Source organism: Eretmochelys imbricata, chromosome 1 (genome assembly GCF_965152235.1).
Source record: "Eretmochelys imbricata isolate rEreImb1 chromosome 1, rEreImb1.hap1, whole genome shotgun sequence".
NCBI classification, from domain to species: domain Eukaryota; kingdom Metazoa; phylum Chordata; order Testudines; family Cheloniidae; genus Eretmochelys; species Eretmochelys imbricata.
This window is the reverse complement of record NC_135572.1, coordinates 159780824-159808055: the sequence shown is the minus strand read 5'-3', so window position 1 is coordinate 159808055 and position 27232 is coordinate 159780824. Positions and strand designations below refer to the sequence as shown.

The 27232-nt window shown below is 42.8% G+C and overlaps 1 protein-coding gene across 1 annotated transcript; it reads right to left on the bottom strand.

The window, feature by feature from the left end:
- Positions 1 to 422: 422 nt before the first annotated feature.
- Positions 423 to 20715, bottom strand: LOC144265567 (histone H4 transcription factor-like). Its single transcript, XM_077818269.1, has 10 exons — positions 20614 to 20715; positions 19639 to 19800; positions 17398 to 17621; positions 11620 to 11734; positions 10371 to 10523; positions 9329 to 9406; positions 7126 to 7246; positions 5303 to 5441; positions 1657 to 1772; positions 423 to 1293 (listed from the first exon to the last, which is right to left on the bottom strand). Exons 2-10 carry the CDS (start codon positions 19787 to 19789, stop codon positions 894 to 896), a joined length of 1497 nt encoding a protein of 498 aa, XP_077674395.1. The 5' UTR covers positions 19790 to 19800; positions 20614 to 20715; the 3' UTR covers positions 423 to 893.
- Between the last annotated feature and the right edge of the window lie 6517 nt (positions 20716 to 27232).

Sequence of the window (27232 nt, the reverse complement as noted above, 5' to 3'; positions counted from 1 at the left end):
ACCCCATCCAACCCCCTCTTCTCATTCCTGACTGCTCCCCCAGGACCCCTGCCCCATCCAAGCACCCCTTCTCCCTGACCATCCCCGGAACCCCATCCAATCCCCACTCTCCTTCCTGACTGCCCCCCCCCCAGGACTCCTGCCCCCATTCAACCCCCCCATTCTCTGCCCTCTGACCACCTCGACCCCTCTCCACACCCCCACCCCCTGACCACCACCCCGAACTTCCCTGCCTCCTTACCGCGCTGCCTGGAGCACCGGTGGCTGCCAGTGCTACAGCCGCACTGCCCAGCTGGAGCCAGCCACGCCACTGCGCAGCACAGAGCACCGGGTCAGGCCGGGCTCTGCAGCTGCGCTGCCCCAGGAGCTTGCTGCCCCGCCGCCCAGAGCATTGCGCCGGTGGCACAGTGAGCTGAGGCTGCCGGGGAGGGTGAACAGCAGGGGAGGGGCTGGGGACTAGCCTCCCAGGTTAGGAGCTTAGGGGCTGGGCAGGAGGGTCCCACAGGCTGGATGTGGCCCATGGGCCGTAGTTTGCCCACCTCTGGTCTAGATACTGGCTCACAATTTTGCCTCTGAGGGATAGCTTTATTTCCTTTGTATATACAGGCTACAAGAGCACACAGATTAATGAAATCCAATACCTTCTTGTTTGATGAGTTAGTATCGCATATTGAACATACAGCAAAACCTTTCTGGTATACTATCATATATTCAGATAAAATAAATTTAGTTTATTTAGCATATTTAACAAATACATACACAATGTTACATACAAAATGTGACAAGTGAAAACAATGCAGACTCTTTGTAAATGTCATATTTAGTTAAAATAATGAACTCTTCCAGGAGTACTAAATAGGGTCCAAGGTAAAATCCAAGAAAATGCATTTTTCTTAAACAGCAATCTGAATTCCCAAGCCCATTGCAATTTCTATTATTTTTTCCTTTGTATTCAATGTCATTGCTTCATCAAGTTCAGAGGGAGCAGCAGAGCTTTCAAATGACTGTGGTGTAGTTTGAAGTTCAAAATACACTGGCTCCTTAATGGAGGTTTCTGATTCTACCATAACCTTTTCTGCAGTAGTTTGTGACCATCTCTGACATCTTGTGGAATGTAGTTCCACTAATGAATGGCTTCTTTCACAAGAGGCATAGCTCTCTTTTCCAGTACTGTTTTGAACTACTGAAGACTTCTTTGGTGCCATCTTGTTTTCCAGACCCTGATCTAAACCCATGACAGCATTATAAACTGCTACATTCAGCCTCAAGTACCCATCATCATCTTCTTTGTATCTAAGAGAATAAAATTGAAGTAATGAAAATAAAAATTAATGTAGCTTTATATACATGCATACAAATAAAAAGCTACAAAAATGCATACTAAACCAAAACGGCTAGCATTTAAAACCCAGGTCATTAATTGCAGCTTATAAAATGGTAGTTAAAGGAAATGAAATTTATGCAAAGAAACAAACACAATGGCATTAACTACTTTGTGAATGTGAACATACATGGAAGAGATAGCTATTCATAATATGTTTTATTAGAAGATCTCCTCATTCTCTAAAACTGAGAATTAGATGGTAATAACCCCCCACCCCGCCGCCAAGAAAAAAAGATTTCATTTTTTGCTTTGGGTAAGAACTGATAACATACCTGAAGCGAGAATGACAGCTGAGTTTGTGTGCCTTGCGAAGATGCAGAGTCAATGTATAACACCAGGAAAAACATTTCTGACAGATGTGACATTTATATTTTAGATTGCCATTATTCTGAGGAAAAGATGGTGTGGAAATCAGTAACTGAGGTTGATGATAAATACAAAGAGTAAAATTAAAGTAAGAAAAATTTAATATTAACTATATGTTATACTCCTGTAATACATTTTACATTATTTTCTAAGTACACATTTTTGATAGATAACCTCCACTGAATATTGCAGTTCTCTGATCTAAAACTATACTGCAGATACCTCAGTCTTTACTGGTAGCAGGATCTATGGCTTCCCCTTAAGCAACTGCAGCTTAAACAAACATCAGCTGGACAGCACTGGATTGCAAGACATCAGCCATTATAAACCAGGGTCAGCCTTAGTGAAAATGGTGCCCTGGGGGATTTTGTATTTGTATTTTGGCACCTACTCTCCCCACATCACCCCTGGCTCCTATGGGCTCCCTCGCCCCCCCCTCCCCCCGGCCATTACCTATACTTCACATGGAATGTCCACAGGAAAGTCCATTCAATGTAGATGGGTGTCTCCCATGGTCCATTGTGAGTTAAGTGTCCCTTGATGAGCCACTTACTTTGACTAAAAGAAAAGGTGGACTTGTGGCACCTTAGAGACAAACGAATTTATTTGAGCATAAGCTTTCGTGGACTACAGCTCACTTCATCGGATGCATTCAGTGGAAAATACAGTGGGGAGATTTATATACATAGAGAACATGAAACAATGGGCGTTACCATACACACTGTAACAAGAGAGTGATCACTTAAGGTGAGCTATTACCAGCAGGAAGGTGGGGAGGGACCTTCTGTAGTGAGAATCAAGGTGGGCCATTTCCAGCAGTTGACAAGAACGTCTGAGGAACAGTGGGGGTGGAGGGGGGGAATAAACATAGTTTTACTTTGTGTAATGACCCATCCACTCCCAGTCTCTATTCAAGCCTAAGTTAATTGTGTCCAGTTTGCAAATTAATTCCAATTCAGCAGTCTCTCCTCGGAGTCTGTTTTTGAAGTTTTTTTGTTGAAGAATTGCAAATTTTAGGTCTGTAATTGAGTGACCAAAGAGATCGAAGTGTTCTCCAACTGGTTTTTGAATGTTATAATTCTTGACGTCTTATTTGTGTCCATTTATTCTTTTACGTAGAGACTATCTAGTTTGACCAATGTACATGACAGAGGGGCATTGCTGGCACATGATGGCATATATAATTTTCACTCCATGCATCTGAAGAAGTGGGGTTTTTACCCACGAAAGCTTATGCTCAAATAAAACATGTTTTAATCCGATAACGTCACAATGAGTAACTGCTACAACTAGCAAATTTCTAGGCCACTGTCAGCAGAAGCGCAGGTGGCATGGTATATGGTGTATTGCCACACTTACTTCTGTTCTGCTGCAGTGGCCTGTGGTGCCTGGCGCTTGGCCTGCGGCTCAAGCCAGGCTTCGCGCTGTCACATAGGGGCTGCATCTTGCCACAGCCCACGGCCCTCCTGCAGCCCCTAGCCACTCCTGGCTCACCACGAACATTTTGACAGAAGTACCACGCAGTAATAACAACAACAATAATACAAGTGTGTGTGTGTGAGAGAGAGAGAGCCAGTGTGTGACAGAGACAGAGAGTGCGCCAGTGTGTGTGTGTGTGTGACTGTGTATTGGGGGATCGTGTTCAAGTGTGTGTTGGGGAGTGTGAGACTCTGTGTGCGTGAGACAAACTGTGTTGGGGGACTGTGAGAGGCAGAGTATATGTGGGTGTGAGAGCTAATCTGTGTGAGAGAGAGAGAGAGAGAGAGAGAGTGTGTGAGACTGTGCAGGGTCATGCCTACCTATGGTGGTGCCCTATGCAGCCCGAGCACCTGCACCCCCCTTGCGGGGGAAACAGCCGCCCTGCTGGGGGGCCAGCCCCCTCCACATGGCGGGGGGGCCCCATTACGCTCAAGGGCTGCAGGGCCGTGAGGGCAGGAGCTGTGGGGGGCAGCAGCAGGGCAGCGTGGGGGATTTGTGGGGGGCCTGGCGCCGGCAGCAGGAATTGCGCCCGCCCCCGTGGTGGCAGCAGGAAGCAGAGCAGGCCAGCCCCAGCCCACTCCGCTCTCCCAGCTCCCAGCCCTGTTGCTTGGGTGAGGGGGCTCGGAGGAAGGGGTCAGGCCCACCCTGCACTCACCAGCAGCGGCAGCAGGAAACAGAGCAACGCAGCTGGGAGCTGGCAGAGTGGAGCAGGCTGGGGCCGGGTCACTCTGCTTCCCGCCGACGCTGCCGCTGGTGTGTGCGGGAGTGGGCCCGACCCCTTCTGCCGGCTCCAGTACCCCCCACTAATCCTGCAGGCCGCATCGCTCGATGTGGGGGCTTAGGCGAAGGGGTGGGGTGGAGGCTTGGGGGAAGGGGTCAAATGGGGGCAGGGCAGGGGAGGAGCAGGGGGGCTGGCCGGGGGATGGGGCTGGCCACTGGAGCCAGCGCCGCATACGGCTACCTAGGCCACCACAAAATTTGGTGCCCTAAATTATGTGGTACCCTGCACAGCTACGTATTCTGCATATGCCTAAGGATGGCCCTGTGACTGTGTGTTGGGGGATAGTGTGAGAGACAGAGTGTGTGTTGGGGAGTGTGAGACTGTATGTGTGAGAGAGACAGAGTGTATGTGAGAACCAGTCTCTGTGTGTGTGCATGTTAGGGAAGTTTGAGAGAGTGAGCATCCAATGAAGTGGGCTTTAGCCCACAAAAGCTTATGCTCAAATAAATTTGTTAGTCTCTAAGGTGCCACAAGTACTCCTGTTTTTTGCCGATAGTCTAACACGGCTACCACTCTGAAACCAGTGAGTACAGTCACTTTAAGTACCCCCTCCCCTCCAGCTCAGCCCAGATCCTCCCCACCGCCCTCCCCTCACTCATGTGGAAGTTTCGCTCCTCTTGGCCCTTGCCCAGCCAGCCCTCACCAGAGACCAAGTGGTGCAGGGCCATAGGCAGGGAGAGACTCGGCTCCACTCCGGGCAGCAAGTGGTGGGCTGTACAGCTCTGGGCTCCCTGGGGCTGGGGCAGAGCCGGAGTCCTCAGCCAGCTGGCTGAGTGTGGGAGGGGCCAAGGGGACAGGGGTAGCGAGAAGCCTTCCGGCACAGCGCAGGGGAGGGGCAGGAGAAGAGAAAAGTCCAACCACAGTCAGCCAGGGGAAGCCCGAGCCCCTTGTGGTGACTCCCTGGCTATAGCACCATGGGCGTGGGCCCCATTTGCCAGACCCTGATTATAATTCAGACAAGTTCAAAGCCACGTAATAAATATGTACCAGTTCTAGTTCTGTTTTAGTGTGCTGTACTAGTTCTAGGGACAGAGTGCAGTAAATTGACACAGAAGTATATTCCTTCAAATATTTTCTCAGGCTAGGATTGGGTTGTTGATTTACAGGAAAGAAAAACATGATATTGGCCCAGTTTTCAAGATTGGGAACATGCAACTGTGTACAGTTAATTTATGCACCCAAATAGCCTAGATGCAAGCACAGGTCGGGTATTTGGACAAACACATGCATTTTGAAAATCAGCCCCTACTGTCTATTAAAAGATACTTAAGTCTACTTTTTTAAATACCCACCATATGTGCTCTCTTGTAATGCTGTCTCAAGATCTGTGAAGTCCGTGAAGTAAAAACACATCCTTCTACATCGCAGCTGTAGGCATTTGAATCATTGTGTGTTTCAACATGTTTATGAAGATCATAAGCATTCTTAAAACTGAGGAGCATACAGGTGAAACAAATTACTTTTACTGTTCAAATAACAGCAAAAATAGCAGAGAGGGTGTGGTCTAGTACAGTGGATCTCAACTTTTTTGGGCTCAGGACCCCTTTAAAAATGTTTATGGCCTGTTGCAACCCAGTACATAGTCTGGGGTGGATGCCCTGGGACGGTTTTGTTTGGATCCTGCCCCTACTCACCTGGGGGAGAGGAGGTTGGGTCCTGCCCCGGCACTCACCCCACAGTGGCAGCTCCTGTGCTGTGGGGCTCACTGGGCTTGGCTCTCAGCTCCAGGCTTTGCAACCTCAGGGATTGCAGTGCTACTCAGGTTTGGCCCTGCCCCCCTGACTGGACCAAATTAGTCTGAGTGGAGTTGTGATCTGGCTCAGGGGGTTGCAGTGCCACTCACTCAAATTCGGCCTACCCAGACTCCTGTCATAACAACTAGGCCAAACCTGAGTGGTGCTGGGACCCCAAAGGTTGCAGTGCCTGGAGCAGGGAGGCGATCCCAGCCAGCCTCATACAACAGGAGCTGCCATGTGACCCTTGGAAACATTCTAGGTACCCAGTGTTGGGTTCCAACCCACAAGTTGAGAAACTGTGATCTAGCGGTTGAAGCACAGGAGAGGGAGTCACAGATTCTTAGGTTCCATTCCTGGCTCTGACAATGATAAGTGAAGGGGACCTTGTACAAATCACTTATCCTCTCTACGTCCATTTCACAATCTGTGAAAGGGGAATATACTTTCAACAGTCTCATTATTATGGTTTGGGGGTAATCTCTGATTCTACTTTCTTCCTAGGCATCCAGGCTATGTCCAAATATTGCCACTTTTTCAACAATAACTTTTCAATGATCCATCCATGCCTCTCTGTCCTCTAAAACTCTTGTCCATGCGCTGATCAACTGTTGTCATAATAAGAGAAACTTCCTCCGCTCTAGTCTCTCCAATATTCATATTACTCCCTCCAGTCTATCTAAAACGTGCACATGAAAGTGTTATCCGTTTATCTGATCTCTCCTGGAATCCATCCCTGCATCAGGTTTAAACTTCTTATTCTCCCTTTCAAGGCCCTATTTAATTCAACCCCTGCCTACTTATGTAAGTATCCTATATCATTACGCCCTGCTCCCTTTGCTCCATCAGTGATGCCACCGTCAGTGTTCCCTTTGATTGAACTGGAAAAAGTAAAGAAGGTTGTGAGAGCCACCAGGAAGTTAGAGAATCAAGTGGGGAGCAGAAAAATAGAGGTAGCTGAGAGGAAATGGGTAAGATGATCCAGCAGCAGGAGGACAATTCAGAAGAGGAGCATCTGACTCTCACAGAAATATCCAGTAACGCTTGCAGCTGCCTAATTGAGGAGATAAATGGTTCTAAATATGGTCTAAATTGATCACTGATGACCTTTTCTTACAGTATGCAAACTCTTACCTGGAAGACATCTTTTGGCACTAAGAAACCAAGTATGAATCCTACTTCCACCATAAGTTCAAGAAATGCCTTTATGTGTTCCAGCAGACTAATACATCAGACTACCTATTTATTTATTTATTTTTTTGAGCAAATGGTGGCTATTTTAAGGGTTGAAAGTTTCTTATCTTTGTTACCTCCTACATTCATTGAACATTGAATTATTTCCACACTTCTGTTGATTAGCTAAGAGTTCCAAATCTTCTTACCTACTTTCACAGAGATCACAGTGGAAAGGGCGTTCATCACAGTGTCGGAATCTGATGTGTGCTTTCAGAGAGGAGACACTTGTACATACCATGTCACAAAATGGACATGTAACATGGGTAACTGGAGAAATAACAATACTTTTATTTCTATGTCACTCCTTTGCCAAGACACTCAGTCTGCGGTGCAATATGATAAAAACATTTAGAAAAATCCATTCACACTAAAATTAACAACTAAAGCTAATTTGGGTATACAATGCGTAAGAAAAAAGAAAGAGAACGGAGGGGTAATAAATATGGCCCAAACAGTGGGCATTCCAATAAACGTGTATGTGAAAAGGCGTTTTGAGATATTTTCAAAAGGTAGATGGAGAGAGAAACAAATTTCAGAGGGGAAGGGGGAGTTTGTTTCACTCTCTAGGGCCTAGTAAAACAAAGGCATAATTGCCTACTTGCTTATGGCACAATGGTGGGAATTCGTAAAAGGTGGATGTTCTGAGAGTGCATGCAACAGGAAATTTTGAATGTAGGCAGGATCTACATTTTGGTGGGAGTTTAAAGAAATGTGTTATTTTATAATCTGACGCTTTATGGGCAGCCAATATAAAATATGTATGGCTGGTATAATGTGCTCATGCTAACCGCTTGTCTGGATGGGGAAATTGACCAGAATAACAACTGATGAATAAGGTATTCCTCATTAGCTACTGCTAGATAGCTCCATATGTGGACACTCTTATCCCAGAATAAGAGTGCCCTTTTCTTATTGAGCTTAATCCACTTGGAAAGTTAATTAAACTAAATTACAGAAAGTCACTCTTATTCCAGAATAGGTTTAGCTCTTTAAATTTATACCCTATCTTACTCCAGAATAACCTCCCCATGAAGACAAACCCTAAGAGAGAACTGTAATACTCAAACTTTGTAGTCAAGTGAGGACATGAAGAGGAGAAAGTCCTAAACAAATGGGCACGTGTTAAGGCTGAATCCCCACTCTGCCACTTCGAGTACGGAAGGTGTGGGCCAGTAAGGATTCTAAAAATTAATACTTGCCACTCCAGGCTTGTACTAAACTCCCAAGGTTACAGCTTTTCTCTTATCTTGGCTTGGTAAACGCTGCCACCACCCAAATGCAAAAAAAACCCCCTTTAACCCAGGAAGGAGCACTTGGGAATTTCTGCCTGTGGGGTACCCTCAAACCCCTTCACACACCCCCTCCAGGGAAGAGCTGAAAAGAAAACAAAGGAAATTAACTGTTGCCACCAGCTAATCAAACAGCATAGGTACAAACCTCTTAGGACACAACAATCCAAATTCCGTTTTTAAAAAAGGTCAATTTTATTAAAAACAAAAAGAAAATACATTTGGAACTTAGGCTTTTACTAGATTTTAAAAGAGCAATTCAAAAAATTAAGCACCCAAAATAGCTTTCTTGGGGGGTTCAGCTTAAAGGTTACAAGCAAACAAAAGCATCGGGGATTAGCACAGAGGAGATCCACAAGCTGAAATAAACCTGATCACGTTTATCTAAATGTTCCCTATCCAAATGATTCCTTCTAGGTATGGAAGATAGTTTTTCATACCTGGTTCAAACCTTACACAGCATTCCTGCTTATAGCATCGCTGCTCCATGTCCCTGCAGCCCAGAGAGAACAACAGACAAAGGGAAAGTTTTTTTCCCCAATTTAAAAAAGTTCTAGCTTTCCCATTGGCTTTTTTGGTCAGGTGTCCACTTTTTTTTTCTTTACCCGGGGGACTTTTTAACCCTTTACAGGTAAAGCAAGTAGAGAACTACCACCAAGAGGGATTTTACAGCTAACTGGCTGACTAGGTGTTCATCAAAGGGAGCTACCCCCCTGTATTTATCAAAGCATGCGAAGAGGAGAAAACCCATCTCATATAAATTATCTATCTGATAGGTTTCAGAGTAACAGCCATGTTAGTCTGTATTCGCAAAAACAAAAGGAGTACTTGTGGCACCTTAGAGACTAACCAATTTATTTGAGCATAAGCTTTCATGAGCTACAGCTCACTTAATCGGATAGTAAGACTTCTGTTTCTCTACAATTGTATCATAATTACCTTGAGTCTGTATACTGCTTCTCTCAGCTGACATATGAAAAGATATCTTAATAATACTATCATCTATCTATGGTTGTGCTACAGTTTAGTGGAAAATTTATTTTAAAAAGCTCTGACTCACCATGTACTCTCATATGGTCTCGTAGTAATCTCTCATTGGCAAAGTGTTTGTCACAATTCTGACAAACAAATACTTGTTCTGAAATTTAATGGGAACTGATCAGTGATGCAATAGAAATTTATTGATCTATTTTTAAAACACATAGATTAGGGTTGTCAATTTGATAAATAAACTGGCAGCAGTGGGACAATTTCAGTATTTTGTATTCCTGATGGTTTTCAGAAAAAATCTGGTTTAGGGTAATTGCAGAATTTTAATTAGCAATACATTGTTGTCTTGTTAGGAATAAAATTAATCTGTTAAAAAATATTAACAGTTTGAAACCTGCCAAGTTTTTGAACTTTGTTTTGAGTACTTATATAGATCCCATCACCATAGCATCCATAGTACCTGAGCACTTTCCAAGTATTTAAAAAACAAAAATCTCTCTTCCTTCCTGGCCTGTAGAAAAAATATTGTGATTAGTTTATGGTTTGTTGAAAGGGGGGGTAGGAGAATGTGACGCAGCGAAGAACATATTGAGTAAAATCTAAGCTCAAGAGCGTGTTGCATTTAGTTCTGAGAGTGCTTAGTGCCATGATTATTCAGATCACTTTCACAAATGAATTCCGTAATTTAAGTCCAGCTCCTTTAAGAGTTCTGACTCTGGCATTCAACAGCCTCTTCTATTTGTCATCAGTTTCATTGTTCCAGTGGAATGCAGTTGCCCTGAGAAGCTATGGGCATGGAATCAGAGGCAATCTCTATTCTTACAATGTAATGCCACAACTATCAGGTGGAGAGCCCACTATATTTAAATATGTATCTGAGTGCTCTCTCTCTCTCCCCCATTACCCCAATTCATCATTTATGTCAAGCAATCATTGCAAAGCCAAAAGTACTTCCATGCTTCAGGAAGATAATTTCCTTCCTAAAGTCAATTTTGCATTTAATTGACACTTCTGAAAAATAATAATAGGTGTTATATATGTACTGTTATAAAGCAGCCCAAAAGTAAATCCCTAAATAAACATAAACACAGAAATAGAGCAAATCCACTTACGATCCTCTGAAACCTGTCGCTTGGCATGATCAAAAAACTTGGTATTATTGGAGAACATGGCTCCACAAGAGGGACAGGCCACCACCCTTTCTCGAGTGTGGGTTCTTAAGTGATCCCATAGCTTGTGCTTTCCTTTAAAAGTTCCTGAACAATCTAAAAAACACACACTACATAAGATTACAGAACAGCTGCACATGAGCACTTTATTTTCTCTTGAGTACAAACAGGAAAGACTGTATTATATATAGTCCACCAGTACATTTTTAGAGGAGCAAAACTAAAATGTTTTTAGGAAAAGTCAGAACATTACTACTGCAAACACTACAAAGAGTTCAGTTCTGCAAATGCTACACAGGGCCTGTTCAAAAGCCTACTAAAAATCAATGGAAGGATTCCCAGTGACTTCAGTGGGCCTTGGCTTAGGCCAGTGTTGCCCAAACTTTTCCTGTCTACACTCCCCAACCCCCACATTACTCCTCAGCCAAGGTTTCCTCAGCAGAGGAGCTTGAGCTGACGGCGGAGCTGGGGACAGAACTGAGGATGGGGGAGGAGCTAGAGGCAGAGCTGACCTGGAGGTGGGGTGGAGGGGGAATGAGGGCAGAGCTGGAGTGGGGGCAGAATGGAGCTATGGCTGGCAGTGGAGCTAGGCTGGGGGCAGAGCGGGGCTGGATGGTGCTCCCTCCACACCTCCTGTGGAGGCTGGCCTGGGCCCCACCACGCATCCCCTTGAACGTTCCTCCATGCCCCTCCTAGGGGGACATGCCCCACAGTTCGGGGATCACTGGCTTAGGCAAAATTCCCATTGAAGTTATGTGCAGAATGCCCATTAAATTACTGTTTTTGCATTCTTACAAAGTGTGAAAAAGTTTTAGGGCTGCAAAATTGTTACTCTAAGCTCAAAAACATGCCTTCAATGTAGGACCCCAAGCCTGTGGGTGCTGAAAGTTTTCAACGCCCATTGAGGTCAAATGGGAATTGAGGGTGCTCAGAACCTTGAAGGACTGGACTCTGGCATACTAGGCTTTTAATAAAGTGATTTGGTATTGCTAGTGTAATCCATTTAAATTAATCAGGGAGCATACAATGTAGGTAAAGTACTTTAATTATTTAAGATTGCTGGAAAAGGGCTGTATGAAGATATCTAACATATTCCTGTGCTTCATGAAACACTCAGTAAACTTCATAGTGGCAGTGAAACTACTAGGGCAATATTCCATATTTTGTAAATTAAAGATAGAATGTGAGCTACCTTTCCAGTGACAACAACAAACAGCTTTCTTGTTACTTGGAATGTTTTCTCTCTCAGTAGAGTATGCATGCATGGCAACATGCCGATAAAACCATTCTGGGTTGTTGTAGGTAACCTGAGGACAAAATGGAACCATGGAAATGATGGATAGTATTGGCAGGAAATCAAATGACAAAAAACAAAAGACACACTAATAGAAGTGATTTCTAGAGAATTTACAGAGAGTAAATGGTGCCTCATCTATGGAAGAAATTTTGAACAGGGTTGTCGATTAATCTCAGTTAACTCATGCAATTAACTCAAAAAATTAATCACAATTAAAAAAATTAATTGTGATTAATTGCACTTTTAAACAATAGAATACCAATTGATATTTATTAAATATTTTTGGACTTTTTTTACGTTTTCAAAATATATTGATTTCAGTTACAACACAGAATACAAAGTGTACAGTGCTCACTTAATATTATTTTTATTACAAATATTTGCACTGTAAAATGATAAACAAAGAAATAGTATTTTTCAATTCACCTCATACAAGCACTGCAGTGCAACCTCTATCGTGAAAATGCAACTCATAAATGTAGAATTTTTTTGTTACAGAACTGCACTCAAAAAACAAAATGTAAAACTTTAGAACCTACAAGTCCACACAGTGCTACTTCTTGTTCAGCCACCATTACAGAGGACATACTTCCATGCAGATGACACGTGTTAAAAAAAAAAAAAAGCGTTAATTAAATTTATGACCGAACTACTTGGGGGAGAATTGTATGTCCCCTGCTCTGTTTTACCCACATTCTGCCATATGTTTCATGTTATAGTCATGACCCAGCACTTGTTGTTCGTTTTAAAAACACTTTCACTTCAGATTTGATAAAATGCAAAGAAGGTACCTGTGATGTTCTGTACCTTGCAGGAACACCCAGCACCCCCAAGTTCATCCTTATAATGTGGATTGTGTGGTATCTAATGCAAAGTTTGTCATGTTGGGTGTCTTCAGAAGGCTCATGATGCACTGTGCACTATTGTTACAGTAATGTTATAGTAGTAATCTTTGTTATAGTAACGTTATAGGTTGTAATTTCACGTGTATATAGTTATGAGGCTGAAAATGTGTCCACATGGCTTAAAGCAAGCCCAGGCAAAAACTCTCCAAGAACAGAGGAGCAGTTCACACCTCATCAGGACACGTATGGGACAAATCCAGCCCAGACTCACAGGAACAAAGGACACTGGTCTAGGCAACAACAAAGGATCTGTCGGACTCTCGGTTGAGTCACCCACTTCCTTTGGTCAGTTTGGGACTGCGATGAGGTAATGCTCACCTGAATCTGAAGGGGCGGGTGGGGGGGCAAAGTCAAGAGGGAAGAAAGGACATGATAAAAGGAAGAGACATTTGCCATACTCTTCCTCTCTCCTCCACCTCTATCTACAGATATCACCACCAAGCGACTGAAGCGCTGTTCAAAGGGGAGAGTCTGGCTGAAGGGCAACCAGCCAGCCTGTGGTGAGAAACATCTAAGTTTGTAAGGGCACTAAAAGTGTTAAGATCAGCTTAGAATGCATTTTGTTTTTATTTCATTTGACCAAATACAACTTGTTATGCTTTGACTTATAATCACTTAAAATCTATCTTTATAGTTAATAAATATGTTTGTTTATTCTACCTGAAGCAGTGCGTTTGGTTTGAAGTGTGTCAGAGACTCCTCTTGGGATAACAAGCTTGGTACATATCAATTTCTTTGTTAAACTGACAAACTCATATAAGCTTGCAGCGTCCAGCGGGCATAACTGGACACTGCAAGATGGAGGTTTCTAGGGTTGTGTCTGGGACCGGAGATATTGGCTAGTGTCATTCGGTTGCACAATCCAAGGAGTAGCTTACAGGCCAGAGGCTGTGCGTGAACAGCCCAGGAGTGGGGGTTCTCACAGCAGAGCAGGGTAAGGCTGGCTCCCAGAGTCAAGGACTGGAGTGACGTAGCAGATCACTGATCTGGATAACACCAGGGGAACGTCACAGTACCAATGTGAGATTTCTAAAGATAGCTACAATACGCGACCCAAGGTTTAATAATCTGAAGTGCCTTCCAAAATCTGAGAGGGATGAGATGTGGAGCATGCTTTCAGAAGTCTTAAAAGAGCAACACTCTGATGCAAAAACTACAGAACTGAACCACCAAAAAAAGAAAATCAACCTTCAGCTGGTGGAATCTGACTGAGATGATGAAAATGAATATGCATCGGTCCACTCTACTTTGGATTGTTATTGAGCAGAACCCGCCATCGGCATGGACATATGTCCTCTGGAATGGTGGTTGAAGCACGAAGGAACATATGAATCTTTAGCACATCTGGCATGTAAATATCTTGTGACACCAGCTACAACAGTGCCATGCAAACACCTGTTGTCACTTTCAGGTGACATTGTAAACAAGAAGCAGGCAGCATTATCTCCTGCAAATGTAAACAAAATTGTTTTTCTGAGCGATTGGCTGAACAAGAAGTAGGACTGAGTAGACTTGTAGACTCTAAAGTTTTACATTGTTTTGTTTTTTGAGTGCAGTTATTTTTGTACATAATTCTACATTTGTAAGTTCAACTTTCATGATAAAGAGATTGAACTACATTATTTGTATTAAGTGAATTGAAAAATACTATTTCTTTTGTTTTGTACTTTGCAAATATTTGTAATTAAAAATAATAAAATATAAAGTGATCACTGTACACTTTGTGTTCTGTGTGGTAATTGAAAAAAATATTTGAAAATGTAGAAAATAGTATTCTATTATTCTTTAACGGTGCAATTAATTGCACGATTAATCACAGTTAATTTTTTTGACAGCCCTAATTTTGAACATACCAGAGTTGCTTCCACATATACCAGATCCTGAATTTGGCCTTAATTGTAGTAGCTTAAAGATAAAGTCAGTCTATTTTAGTCCAGTGGCTCCCAACTTTTCTTTTATTGGAAGCCCCCTCTTCTGATGGGTTAGCAAATAGGAGCCCTCACCATCCCATCGCACTATGCCCTGGTACAGTTGTCACTGACTCTCCTTATTTCTTTACCTATTCTCATTTTTTAAAATTGTTTTTCCTATCTCTCTTTTTTCCCTAGTTTCTTTCTTTTTCCTTATTTTTTTGCTTCCCCCCTACATTCTCCCATTCACCAGAAACCTACTAGTGCAGGCTCCTCAGAGTGGGCATAGGTGGCGTGTTGCACATCACCTCAGTAACTTTAAATTTAAGTGTTGCTGCAGTGGAGGAGACAGAGAGAAATTTAAGAGCTGCTGCCTGAGCCAGATAGTTTGTACCATTAAGTTGATCCACAGTTTGATACATTAGAAGCCACCACAGAAGCTGGGAGGCAAAATGGGTGATTTTCAAGGAGCACTTTATCCATAGCTCTGGGATCACATTTGCAATGGGAGTGGAAGAGGTTAGCAGCTTTCCCTGCACCCACTCTCTTCTCTTTTGTTTTGCATCTTACCTCACCTTTCTGGACTAGTCTAGCCTGCCTACCAGGTTGGGAAACACTGTTTTAATTAATAAAATCCATAAGAGCAGTTTAAGCTTGAAGGAACATGTATAGAAAGAAATAAAATTAAAGGGTATATTTCATCTTAATAAGTGAAAAAAAAACATACAAAAAACACCAATTACCCATAAAAACTGAAAATATGCTAAACGGAAAATGAAGTTACCACTCCATCAGAACAACTCCCATAAACATTAAGGGTTTTTTTTAAATAGAGAGGACACACACACCAGGATCCAGTCACCCTTTAGGCAGACTAAGATAAAAGGGCTTGTGAAATACTACTTCTTGAGAGAAGAAATTGGGAAATACCTCCAGTGCTAGATAGGGGGAATGTTAATAAAAACATGGGACAATAGCCATTATACAGAGAATGGAAACTATTCACTCCCTCAAGATAAGTACGTTTGTTCAAACATGACACTGACTTAAATTCAGCAATAAACTCCATGCAGGCAGACCTTTGTGCCTCTGCAGAGCACCAGTGAGGTCAATGGGGGGACATCTCATGGACTTCAGTGAAGAATCAGGATAATTGTTTGTACCCTCAACCAGAATTGGCACACCTTTGCAAAGAAAAATGGTCACAAAGAGAAACAACTGAAAGCTGAGGGGAGGAGGTACTTGAGACTCCTCAAACCATATGACTTTGAAAGGCTGAGAGGCCAAAAGAGTGGGGGGCAGGAAGGGGAGAGAGAGCTCTTTTAGAAATGTAAGTGTCTGCTTATTTTGAATTTTGTAGAATTAAACTTGAAGTGAACCTATCTAGGTGAGATTTTCAGACTGAGTTTCATAGCGTTTGTGTTCTGCATGCCAAATCTTTTGTTTTAATCTAATTCTCTATTCTTAAATAGTTTAAAAACAAATAAGTAAATTGAGTCAAAGATTGATGTTTGTAAATTTCATGAAAACCAACCTGCAGAGGGGCAACAACCTTTAAAAAAAGAGGTAGTAGTGAAGGAAGGTTGTCTGAAGCCTACCTTGCTCAGTGTTCTCAATCTAAAGGGTATACCTAAGGAGTCCTCTTCCCGATGGAGTGTCACTTGCAGGGCTCCAATCCAATGGATTCAAAGATAATGCCCACTGACAAGAACTGAGTTTAGGGGGCCAAAGATGACACACCAGTGCTTCCCCACACTGCCCTACCAATATGGTCCTACTCTGCTAGGATGAATACTTCTAAGGGGCAAAAGGTTGTTTAGTTTCAGAGCCCATTCAGTCATTACTAACTATGCTAACACTGGCAAAGAGGATATTAATTGGTGTAAATGTAATCGTTCTCTTGATACAGAAAGACAAAGTGATGAGGTGATATCTTTTATTGGACCAACTTCTGCTGGTGAAAGAGATAAGCTTTCAAGCTTACCAAGAGTTCTTCTTCAACAGCCAACAGGGGTACAACAACACCGCAAACAACTCTTGATACAGACATTGTCCACTAGGAATTGGATGGAGACCACTAATTAATTTTACATATTCCACCAAAGAGCTGTCAGAAGCTGACATTTTTCAGTTACTCCCAGGCTATGTCAGATTTGAATTAGTGACTTAAAGATGAAAGACTCATTAACAAATCCTCTGAGCCATCCAGTTCCAGAATCATTAAAAGGCTGCAATGTCTGAGAAAATATCAGATATTCTTGTCTAATTTTTGTTCCAGAAAATGGACAAAGTAAATACAGTGGGTCTCTTAGCTAGGTTGATGGCATATTCATTAGCTTGTAAAGTAACCAGAAATATTCTAATTTTGTATGATATATTTCTAAAACACATAAAAAGCAGTGCAGTGGGAAAAAAGTCATTTTAGTTCTAACAAAAGGAAAAATACTTGGATTTAAAGTAAATTGGTTGCATATGCTAAAATAAATGGTGTTTAGATACAGTATATTCTTTGGCAAACACTATCACAATAATTACCACTTCTACTTATCATAGAATATCAGGGTTGGAAGGGACCTCAGGAGGTCATCTAGTCCAACCCCCTGCTTAAAGGTGGACCAATGCCCGATTTTTGCCACAGATCCCTAAATGGCCCCCTCAAGGATTGAACTCACAACCCTGGGTTTAGCAGGCCAATGCTCAAACCACCGAGCTATCCCTCTCCCCAAGGTGGAAGATATGAAGAGGAAATAGAGGTTTTACCATTTATTATTGAGTGGTATTCCTTTTTCCAGGTCCTGGAGATGGGGACGGTTAAGGTAGAGTTAGGAGACAAGAAAGGAAACATTCACTTCACTTACATCACAATTCTCCCAATGGCAAACATACATCTCTGAAATCCTTGGTATCTGATTCTGGGTATGGCTGTTCTGGGAACATGCTGGCCAATCTTGGTGCGATGCACTTAATTGAGAGCCTAAGAATTTCAACTTGGTGTGGTAACTATGAAAATTTACATGGGTTACCAGCTCCCTGGGACCTGTAGCCAAAAATTCACAATTTCTCCACCAACACTGGTACTGCTCTAAACACAAAAAAAAGAAATACTGTTTCATAGAATGTTGTATTAAATTAGGAACTGTGTGTGACAATCTTCAAGAAGATACCAGAAGGTAACTATTACTTACATTTTAGGTGATGATCTACTGAGCAATAGGTAAAACTAGTAGAGTGATGGATAACAGCTGTGTTCAGATAATTAAGTATCTGAAGATTTTAAGCCTCAGCAATAAACAAGATTTTTCACTTTCTCAAAACTCAGACAATTCTAGTATACCCAACAAGTTAACAAGTGGAATTTCCCCAGAGAGCGAGCACTGGGCTTAGAATGTCTGAGTAAGGTCTATTGAACAGTTCTACAGCGCTATTGATTACTATTAAAAAGACAAGTTGGGCAAAGTAATATTCTTGTCTCTGTAATATCCTGGGACCAACATGGCTACAAGAACGCTGCATATAACTGATCACACATTACCACAATATAAATAATAGTAAAAGACTTGAGGCTTGATTCTTAGGCACTGGACTTTTAGCAAATGACAGTCCTTGCTCCAAAAATCTTGGTTGTGTTTTCAAATTTTACAATCAATTGCACTCCAGCCTGTATAACAGTCAACCAAACTTTTAATTATTCAATAATCTTTCCTGAACCCACTTGAGTAGTTAGTTGTATTGTACAAACTGGATTATCCAAAGGTAATGGGCACAATGAATAAGTATGGAAACACAAAGGAAATTCCAAGACACAGGAAGAAGAGGATATATCTATTTCAGATAAAAGAGTTTCAGATAATTTTGGTTTGGATATTTGAGTGTTGCACAATATTTGATTTTTGACAGTGCAAATTTTGAATTCAAAAGGACACTGTTAAGAATGCCAAACAGCCAGTTTCTGTATCAGGTATTTTTAGTTTGCAGGTTTTCACATGGTCATCACTCTGTTCTGCCTACTTGTTTCAATCCAGTGAGTTGGCAGAGTTTCTAAATTTGAAAGGGACTCCATCCAAGGATCTGCACACATCGATTCAATTGCAGGAAAATAAGGCATGTAATAAGGCAACAAAACAAAAATTAACACAGAAATTACTTGAGTCTCTAATGACCACTACTCCAGTAGGTTATACACAGCTGTAACACCATAGAATTACTCATTCTGGAGCACCAAAGCACCAGGACAAGCTCAGTGGTTTCAGAGGACCAATACAGAATTTTGTAAAAATTAGCTTTTTTACTTATGTATGAGCTAAAATACCATTAGTTTGCATAGTGGAGGCACTGAGTGCATATTGTTGTTGGTTCAATTTTACTTTCTATTTACTGTACCTTTAATTAAACTCAGTCTAGTATCTACACCAGCAATTAAACATGTGAAAACAGTGTTAAGAATAAAGGTCAGGATTCATAAGAGCTACAGTAGCAATATTAAAAATATCTACTCTACTATTGCTATTACAGTCTACATAGACTGCTTATAATTTTCTGTGGGATACAACTTCTAAGTTTTTCTTGTAAGTAACTGTAATTAGAAGAAAGATGCAAGATATATAACAGAAGCAACTAAATACTGTTTATTTATTCACAGAAAACAGTTACAACCAAAGGGCAAGTTACCTCTAAGTTGATTTCTCCAACCTCCACCTTAAAGTTACAAATCTTAAGTAACACACAACCTCCAGAAAGCTAAAAATTCTTTTTTGAGACTACCAATTTAAAAACAAAACAAAACACACACCACACTTTAGCCCTAATTCAAGAAGAAACTGAGTTTAAACTTCTGATTCATGACTTCACCTGCATTAGCATTATTTCTATTTTAGTACTATATCTTTAGAAAAAGAGAAAAACAGCAAAATCAGATGCAAATAAAAAAACAAAAATAGGCCCCAGTCCTGCAAGTGACTGTGCAGGTAGTCACCAGCATACACATAGAGTTCTATTGACTTCATTCTACCCGCACAGAGCCAGTGCAAGATCAGGGCCAAAGTACAAAAATCTTAAAAACTGCAGTATTATTTGTATGGTGAATGAGACAGATATATTACCTGTTCTTTCCAGAGGATGTTGTCGATAATCTTTCAAGTGTTCTGCAATGTGATCACAAAATTCCTCCATGCATTTTCCTACAAAAAGGCATTCTTCCCATTCACACAGTAATATCAGTTCAGAATACTTGAATTTGTTTCCAGGGGCCATTACTTAAAATCCTTTAAAGTACAGAGTAGTTTTGTTATTAGATTTTCAGAAATTTCTCTTATGAAAACAACCATCTTTTTATAACTGGGTGGATAATATCTTTCAGACTCTATGGCCTAATCTTGCCCACACACAGGCCTTGTCTACACACAAAAGTTGCACCTCTTTAACAATATTGGTATAATTCAAGCGGTACACACAAGTGCAGCCACTGTTATACTGATATAAATCTGTTTATACTAGTATAGCTTATTCCCGCAGGGCTTCTCAAACTGAGGGTCAGGACCCCTCAAGGCATCGTGAAGTTCTTACATGGGGGGTCGCGAGCTGTCAGACTCCACCCCAAACCCCACTTTACCTCCAGCATTTATAACGGTGTTAAACATATTAAAAAGCATTTTTAATTGATTCGGGGGAGAGGTCACACTCAGAGGCTTGCTACATGAAAGGGGTCACCCCTAAAAAAGTTTGAGAATCACTGCCATACAGAAAGGGGGCTAAGCTATACTGATATAAGCACCTGTATACCAGGATAAATGGGCTCATACTAAGCGCTTGTACTGGTATAACTATATACTGGTAAAAGACCCTCATCCCCAAGCAACCCAATACCAATACAAAATCTATGTGAAAACTAGGCCTTAGGCAGACGCGTGAGGAAATGGGACCTAAATCGGTTTCTCTCCCTATGTCAACACCATGAAGTGAAATGAAATGGGTACTCAATGCATTTGCGGACAATATGTCTGTAGTTTGCCTAGAGAAACTGCTAGCAAAAGGAACACAAGTTAACTAACTACCCTTTTCCCAAGCCGCTGACACACCTGAAAACGTTACCCCGTGAAAGGAGCCTCTAACAAATGGCAACCGTGCCCGCGCCGCCGCAACACCGGCTTGTACGGCTCAGTGTCACGGACTCGGGGCCCCGGGCGCAGAACAAGGGGATGGTCCCAGACCTGCCCTGAGTCCGCCCCCGGTTGGGCTCTGCCCAGGCAGTCTTTCACTTTCAAACACTGCATTAATAAGTTGCCCGATTTCGGAATAATTAACACCACAGTCAAATTCACATTCTGAATAACCGTGATTCTTCGTTTTAATGGAGCCCGAGCTGCACCCAACAGGGGCCAGCCCGCTGCCGGGGGGGGGGGGGAGAAGGTCCCCCCGGGGCAAGCGCCACGTGCAGCAAGGCTGGACAGAGCAAGCTCTACTCTCTGGAAAGGACTGCGGGACCGGGGCCGCTGGCTCCGGAGGGCTGTCTCAGAGCAGCCACCCCGGCTACGCCCGTCCCTGCGGCTCCAATCGATGCATTTGAATTACAACGGTCCAAATATTTCCCTTCGCCCGTCACTGCGCATAACCCCCCGCCAATGCTGTGCCCCCCTCCCCCGCGCTGTAGGGACTTATGGACGGGGGGAAGTGCTGGCGTTAACAGGCGCCTCCCCCATCACTAGCCCCACGCACACGGTTGGGGCGCTCAGAGCCGGCGCGCGGGGCAAGGGCGGACACAGACGGGCGCTGGGCGAGCCGGCGCGCGCGGACGCACACGTCAGGGGCGGGAAAGCACCTTAGAGCGGCCTGAGCCCACACGCCTCAGCCGCTCTAGCAGCGGGATCGAGGCTCCCGCCGGCTGGCCCGGATAACTCACGTGCCTAGGGGCGCGAGGTGGGGCTGCCGCAGGGATGCCCGGCCGCGCGCTCAGGCGGCCCCGCGGCTGAGCCAATCAGAGCGGAGGCGGCGCCCCCTCCCAGCAGCCCGGGGGGCGGGGCCGAGACTCCGAGTCCCCGGCGGCACCGCCTCAAGGAGGTGTGGGGGGGCGGGGTTCGCGCAACCGCCGCCAACGGATGAACTTTTTGGTGCTCCCCGCCCCCCTCTCCTTCCCTCGCCTTGACTGAGCGCCGCCTCCTCGATCAACCGCCACCGGCCCTCTGGGATCAGCTAGGGGCGGGGCTAGAAGCCGCAGGGAGTCCGCCCCGCCCTCTCCCTCGCGCCAGAGGGAGGCGGGGACATGGAGGGGTGCAGCCCCGCCCCCTGGTGAAAAGAGCAAGCTGGGGGCGGGGTCGCCTCTGCTCCCCCAGCCCTCCCCCTCCAGCTGCCAAGTGACCAGCTCCCTCCTCATGTCCCCATTGCCCTGACCCCGTCCCCAAGCCCCTCTTCTCCTGCGGCGCTGTGTGTGAGGCACAACACCGCACCCACCGGCAGGGTGGTTGCCTTTCCTGGCCCGTTGCCCGCCCCTCAGGTTTCCCTAGTGTAGACAGGGCTGCAGCTGCCGCCTGTGTGGCCTTCATAGACGGCTGGGATTTGCATGGGGTAAGATTTGTATGTGGGATTTGTAAATTATCAGCTGTGACGCTGTAGGCGACAGAAAAAAAGGCGGAGGTGCAACTTGCGTTAAATGTAATCACTCCTCTTTGATCCTGCCAGGGGTGGCCCCCCGCTCCTCTAGAAAAGGTGGACGCAGTGTTCTGATGATGGAAAGACTCAGGTTTTCCAAAAGGAACAGCAGTGTCCTGGGCTGGTTGGTTTAGGCCTAGGTCAGCCGTGTTGCCCACTCTTGAAAGCCAGTGCTATGCTAAGTAACAATGTTTAACTTTACTGACGTGTAGACTTGTTGAAGTCAGTGTGGGACTACGCAAGATCTTAAAAGTTATTCATGTGGTTAAGCGTATGCAGCACTGGTGCTTTATAGGATGACTCGTGCTTAGTTAAATGTGTAAATCTTTATAAATAACTTGGGGCAGTCACTGTCTCTTACTATGTGACGGTATAATTCCAGTACAATAAGGCCCTTGTCCTGACTGGGGTCTGTAGCTGGTGCTATCACAATACATACACATAATAAATGTGAGACGTTGTTGATGTCATACCGTTTTCATGGTAGCCTACTGAGCAATTGCTGTTTGTGACTTTTATTTTCCCATTATGTCTTTGTTCTGCCTGTTTTCAATAGAATTTTTTTCTAGGCCAAATAAGAGTATTGCATGGAACAAAAGAGAAAAAGAGATCAGGTAGGTGAGGTAATATCTTTTATTAGACCAACCTCTGTTGGTGGAAGGTACAAGCTTTCAGATTTAATAATTTTATTAAGATAATGTTGAAATAGAAAGAAAACGGTACAGAGTTCAAGCATAGAAGTTTCTGGTTATCAGGGAATAAGGTACAGATTAACTACACAGAGCTCTTCAGATCTGGGGAAGGAAATCACAGTGTTTGAGCTAAATACAGTTTGGGATAGATTGTTAAGCATAAGGGGTAATGCATGTTGTAGTCCATTGCTTGAAGTGGGCAATTGAGGGTTAGATTGTTATGCATACGGGGTGTGAAGTGGGAAATTAAGGGTAGCAGACTTCAAAGAGAAACAGCAGAACTAAAATTCATTTGCAAATGTAATACCATTAATTTGGGCTTGAACAGGGACTGGGAGTGGCTGGCTCATTACGGAAGCAGCTTTGCCTCTCCTGGAATTGACACCTCCTCATCTATTGTTGGCAGTGGACTACATCCACCATGATCAAATTGGCCCTGTCAACACTGGTTCCCCACTAACTCCCTTCTCTTCACGTATCAGTATATTTATGCCTGCATCTGTAACTTTCACTCCATGCATCTGAAGAAGTGAGGTTTTTACCCACGAAAGCTTATGCTAAAATAAATCTGTTAGTCTTTAAGGTGCCACCAGACTCCTTGTTGTTTTTCTTGATCTAGTCGTCTTATTCAAACCCAGTTTACGTAAATGAGTCTGGCAGGGAATTCTGTGAAAGAAAGGTGATTACACTACTGCTTTAAAGCAGGCTGTCAATGACAAGCAGTTTTTCAAAAGGACAGATCGGGCTTTCATCTCTCTCTGTACAGCATATACCGAACTCCCTGCCTCCCTGCGGGGCCTGGGGCAGAGCAGGGGCAGAGCGTGGACGGTGCTGTGGGTGGAAGAGGCAGGACAAGGAGCTCGCCTCTTCCAGAGGAAGTTTCACCCACTGCCCATGGAGATGAGCGACACCAGACAGGAGCACATTACTCTGCAGCTGCATAGCAGAGGGCAAGGGCTGATGTTCTAAGCATCTGAGTGCTCGCACCCAGGTTGAACCAGCCAATTTTCTGAGCAGGTTGTTCTGAGTGCTGACTTTGGCTGTTAATAAGATTATTTTACTGTTTTATCTAATCCAGTGTGTTTAAATTGAAGTGTCTGATAACTATTTGAGATAATAAAATGGCATATTCCCTTTAAGGAATAGTGGACTTAAAATATTTTGTAGTGTTCAAGAGAGGGTTAGCAATAGATGACATACATTTTGGGGGGGAAGTCTGGGAGTGGGGTGTGTTGGAGTCACCCTGTAGTATAACCAAGGCTGGTGAGAGCCAGAGTGTAACCCAAGTGTGGCTGTCAGGCTATAGTTACACACAGACACTCAGGATGTGGCTTGCATGCTGGAAGGCTGTTTGTGAGCAGCTCCGGTGTGGCTACTTCAGCAAGGCACTGTAAGGCACCCAAGGTTGCTGGGCAGGTGTGACACTCTTGCTCATTACTCTGGATTGTACCATGGTATGTCACAGCTTGATTTACGAGATAAATTATAGCTGGTCTCTCTTTGGAGACCTTTTAGGATCGAGGCAAAAAAAAAAAAAAAAAAGATTTTAGATTATTTAAGCCTTACTACCATCCCCTACTCCCAGAAAAAGAAAAGAGAACCTCCGCAAACAAAGTGGGACTTTTCTGCCCCATCTTACTTTTTCATGTGTACTTTGTTCCATTTTAACTCAACTGATATTCGTTCCCCAGGGCATTTTCTGCAGCACTGTAGTCGGTCATTAATATTGCTGTTACATTGGATGGCAGCATTGAATGTGTTGCTTATGTTGTAGTCCTAAATCCTTAAAAAAATAAAATAAAATTGTAAATGTCAACACTCTTTAGCCCCAGTCCTGAAAATACTTATGCACACATTTCAAGTTAAACAGGTGTGTATGTGTTTACAGGACTGGGCCTTTACTTGTAGCTAGATCAAAGCCACATGTTTGGTTAATTTTGCTGTACACTGTGATGGTTGCCTGAGCAGTAAGCAAAGGTGCAGAATAATCAAATAGCCAGAATTTAGATTGTTACAAACTTCAGCTGAATACAGCTAGTCAGTGTTCAGTTGAAATTAGTTTTTAGATCAGTGTTCATTTTGGTGAAGACTTTGCATTTATGGTTGATGTCCATTTCTGATTTGGTTAACTGAGAACAGAATGTTAAATAGGAAGGTAATTTAATGTATTATAAAATGAAAATAATAGCCGTCCATTTGCCAACCAGACATTTTCAGGAATGATAACCCAAGAGCAATAAATACAGTGTGCCTTGTAAAAACTTTTCTGCCAGCAGCACGTTATGCATCTCCCTTTTTCTGGAAAAAGAAAAGGAGTACTTGTGGCACCTTAGAGACTAACAAATTTATTTATAGTCTCTAAGATGCCACAAGTCCTCCTTTTCTTTTTGTGAATACAGACTAACGCAGCTGCTACTCTGAAACCTGTTTCTGGAGATTGTCACCTGTTTAACCCATTTTTCTCACTTCGCTAACCACACAAATAAATTATGCCTACAGGAAAACTTAGTTCATGTTGAGATCTGTATGTACTGCATGGGAAAATGTGGGGAGGATAGTGAATGAAAATGAGATACATTTTCCCTCAGGAGCAAGTTTCTCATTTTTTCTTTTGATTACTCAAGTTAAATAGTTCTAACTTGCATGTTTACAAAGACTTTTGTTTTGCCTGAGTAAAACCTGCAGGATTAGGGCAAAAATTGATTAATGATGACTTCTTCACACATACCAGAAAAACAGCTAAATACAAGATCGAACAGATAGTTTAGCATATCAAGCTATAGACACTCTTAGTAACTTTCTCAGCCCTGAAGAAGAGCTCTGTGTAGCTCAAAAGCTTGTCTCTCTGACCAGCAGAATTTGATCCAATAAAAGATATTACCTTACCCACCTTGTCTCTCTAAAGTCAGAAACAGGCAGTCCTTTGAAAGGTCAGAATAGGGTCTTAAATATGTAGGAGTGTAGAATGAATGAGGGAGGAAGAACAAACACATCTCTCAATTGTTCTCTTCTGAGACCATCCACAAAACAGTATGTATAACAGCTCTGAAGCATGCTGCCCTTCCCAGAAAGTGAAAAAATGAGGATTTGCATCATTCCCTTATCATTCTAGCATCTCAGACTTATTTGCATTGAGTACGTTTCATCTTTAATTTGCTGCTGGACTAAACATGATAAAATGTTATCTCTTTCATAGTGCTGAACAAGAGCCCTTCCTGGAATGACTGTTTGAAAATGATAAACACTAAAATTTAGTTTAAAACAGTCTTTAATATGGTATGTCCCCTCACAATGCATTCAACATACAGTTCTATGCTACCAGCTAAGTATTTTCTCTCTTCACTTATTTTATTCTTCAGAACAAAAATTTTTATGCCAGCACTGTGGTAAAAGTTTTGTTTAACCAAAGGCTACTCAGAGATCACATTAGGTGTAATTGGAAGTTAAATCTGCTTTCAATTTAGGCGATTCTAAGCAAAAATTTGGAAAACCTTCAGCTTGTGAATACTGCACTTTTTCTTCTGTGTATTTGTTTAGATAAACCATCTTTATCAAATGGTGACGGTTTATTTTAAAATATTTTAAAGTCAAAATAGCTAGATCAAATAAATAGGTCAGTATTAAAAACTGTTTGAAATAAGAGGGAGGAAGATGATACAAATCAGATACTTTCCTTGAATGGAGTGAATCCAGGGCCTGGTACTTTGTATTAGTTGTGATGTATTGGTGCATGGGTATTACAGCAATAAAAATACGTATTAAAAACTAACTTTTGAAAAGTGTTTGAATATTCCTGTCACAGTTTCAGTATCTCTAACGAGTCAGTGGGTTGTCTCTCTTATCCAGCTGCACTAGAAAAATAAGGGGGTTTTGCCTGCATCAGGAAATATTGCATGCATATTTTGATAGTATGTAATTTCTACAGCAAAATCAAATAATATTTGGGCATTGGGAATTGTCATCTATTAAGCTATTGGGATAGATCTAATGGTATAATATGTCTCCTTAAATACTGCACAAAAAATCAGATGGCATACTGAAGTAGTTTATTTAACCAGTAACTCTGTATTTCAAGAGTCACACACAGGTATGAAAACTGCAAATTGCCTTGTCTTCACTGGGATTTTACCTCGAGTTAGTTAATGTTAGTTAGCTAACAAGTTAAGAACACCCCCACCCCCCCTTTTTTTCTTAGGGTATGTCTTCACTACCCACCAGATTGGCGGGCAGAGATTGATCCAGCAGGGATCAATTTATCGTGTCTAGTCTAGATACGATAAATGAATCTCTGAGCGCTCTCCCATCGACTCCTGTACTCCAGCTCTGCGAGAGGCACAAGCAGAGTCAACAGGGGAGTGGC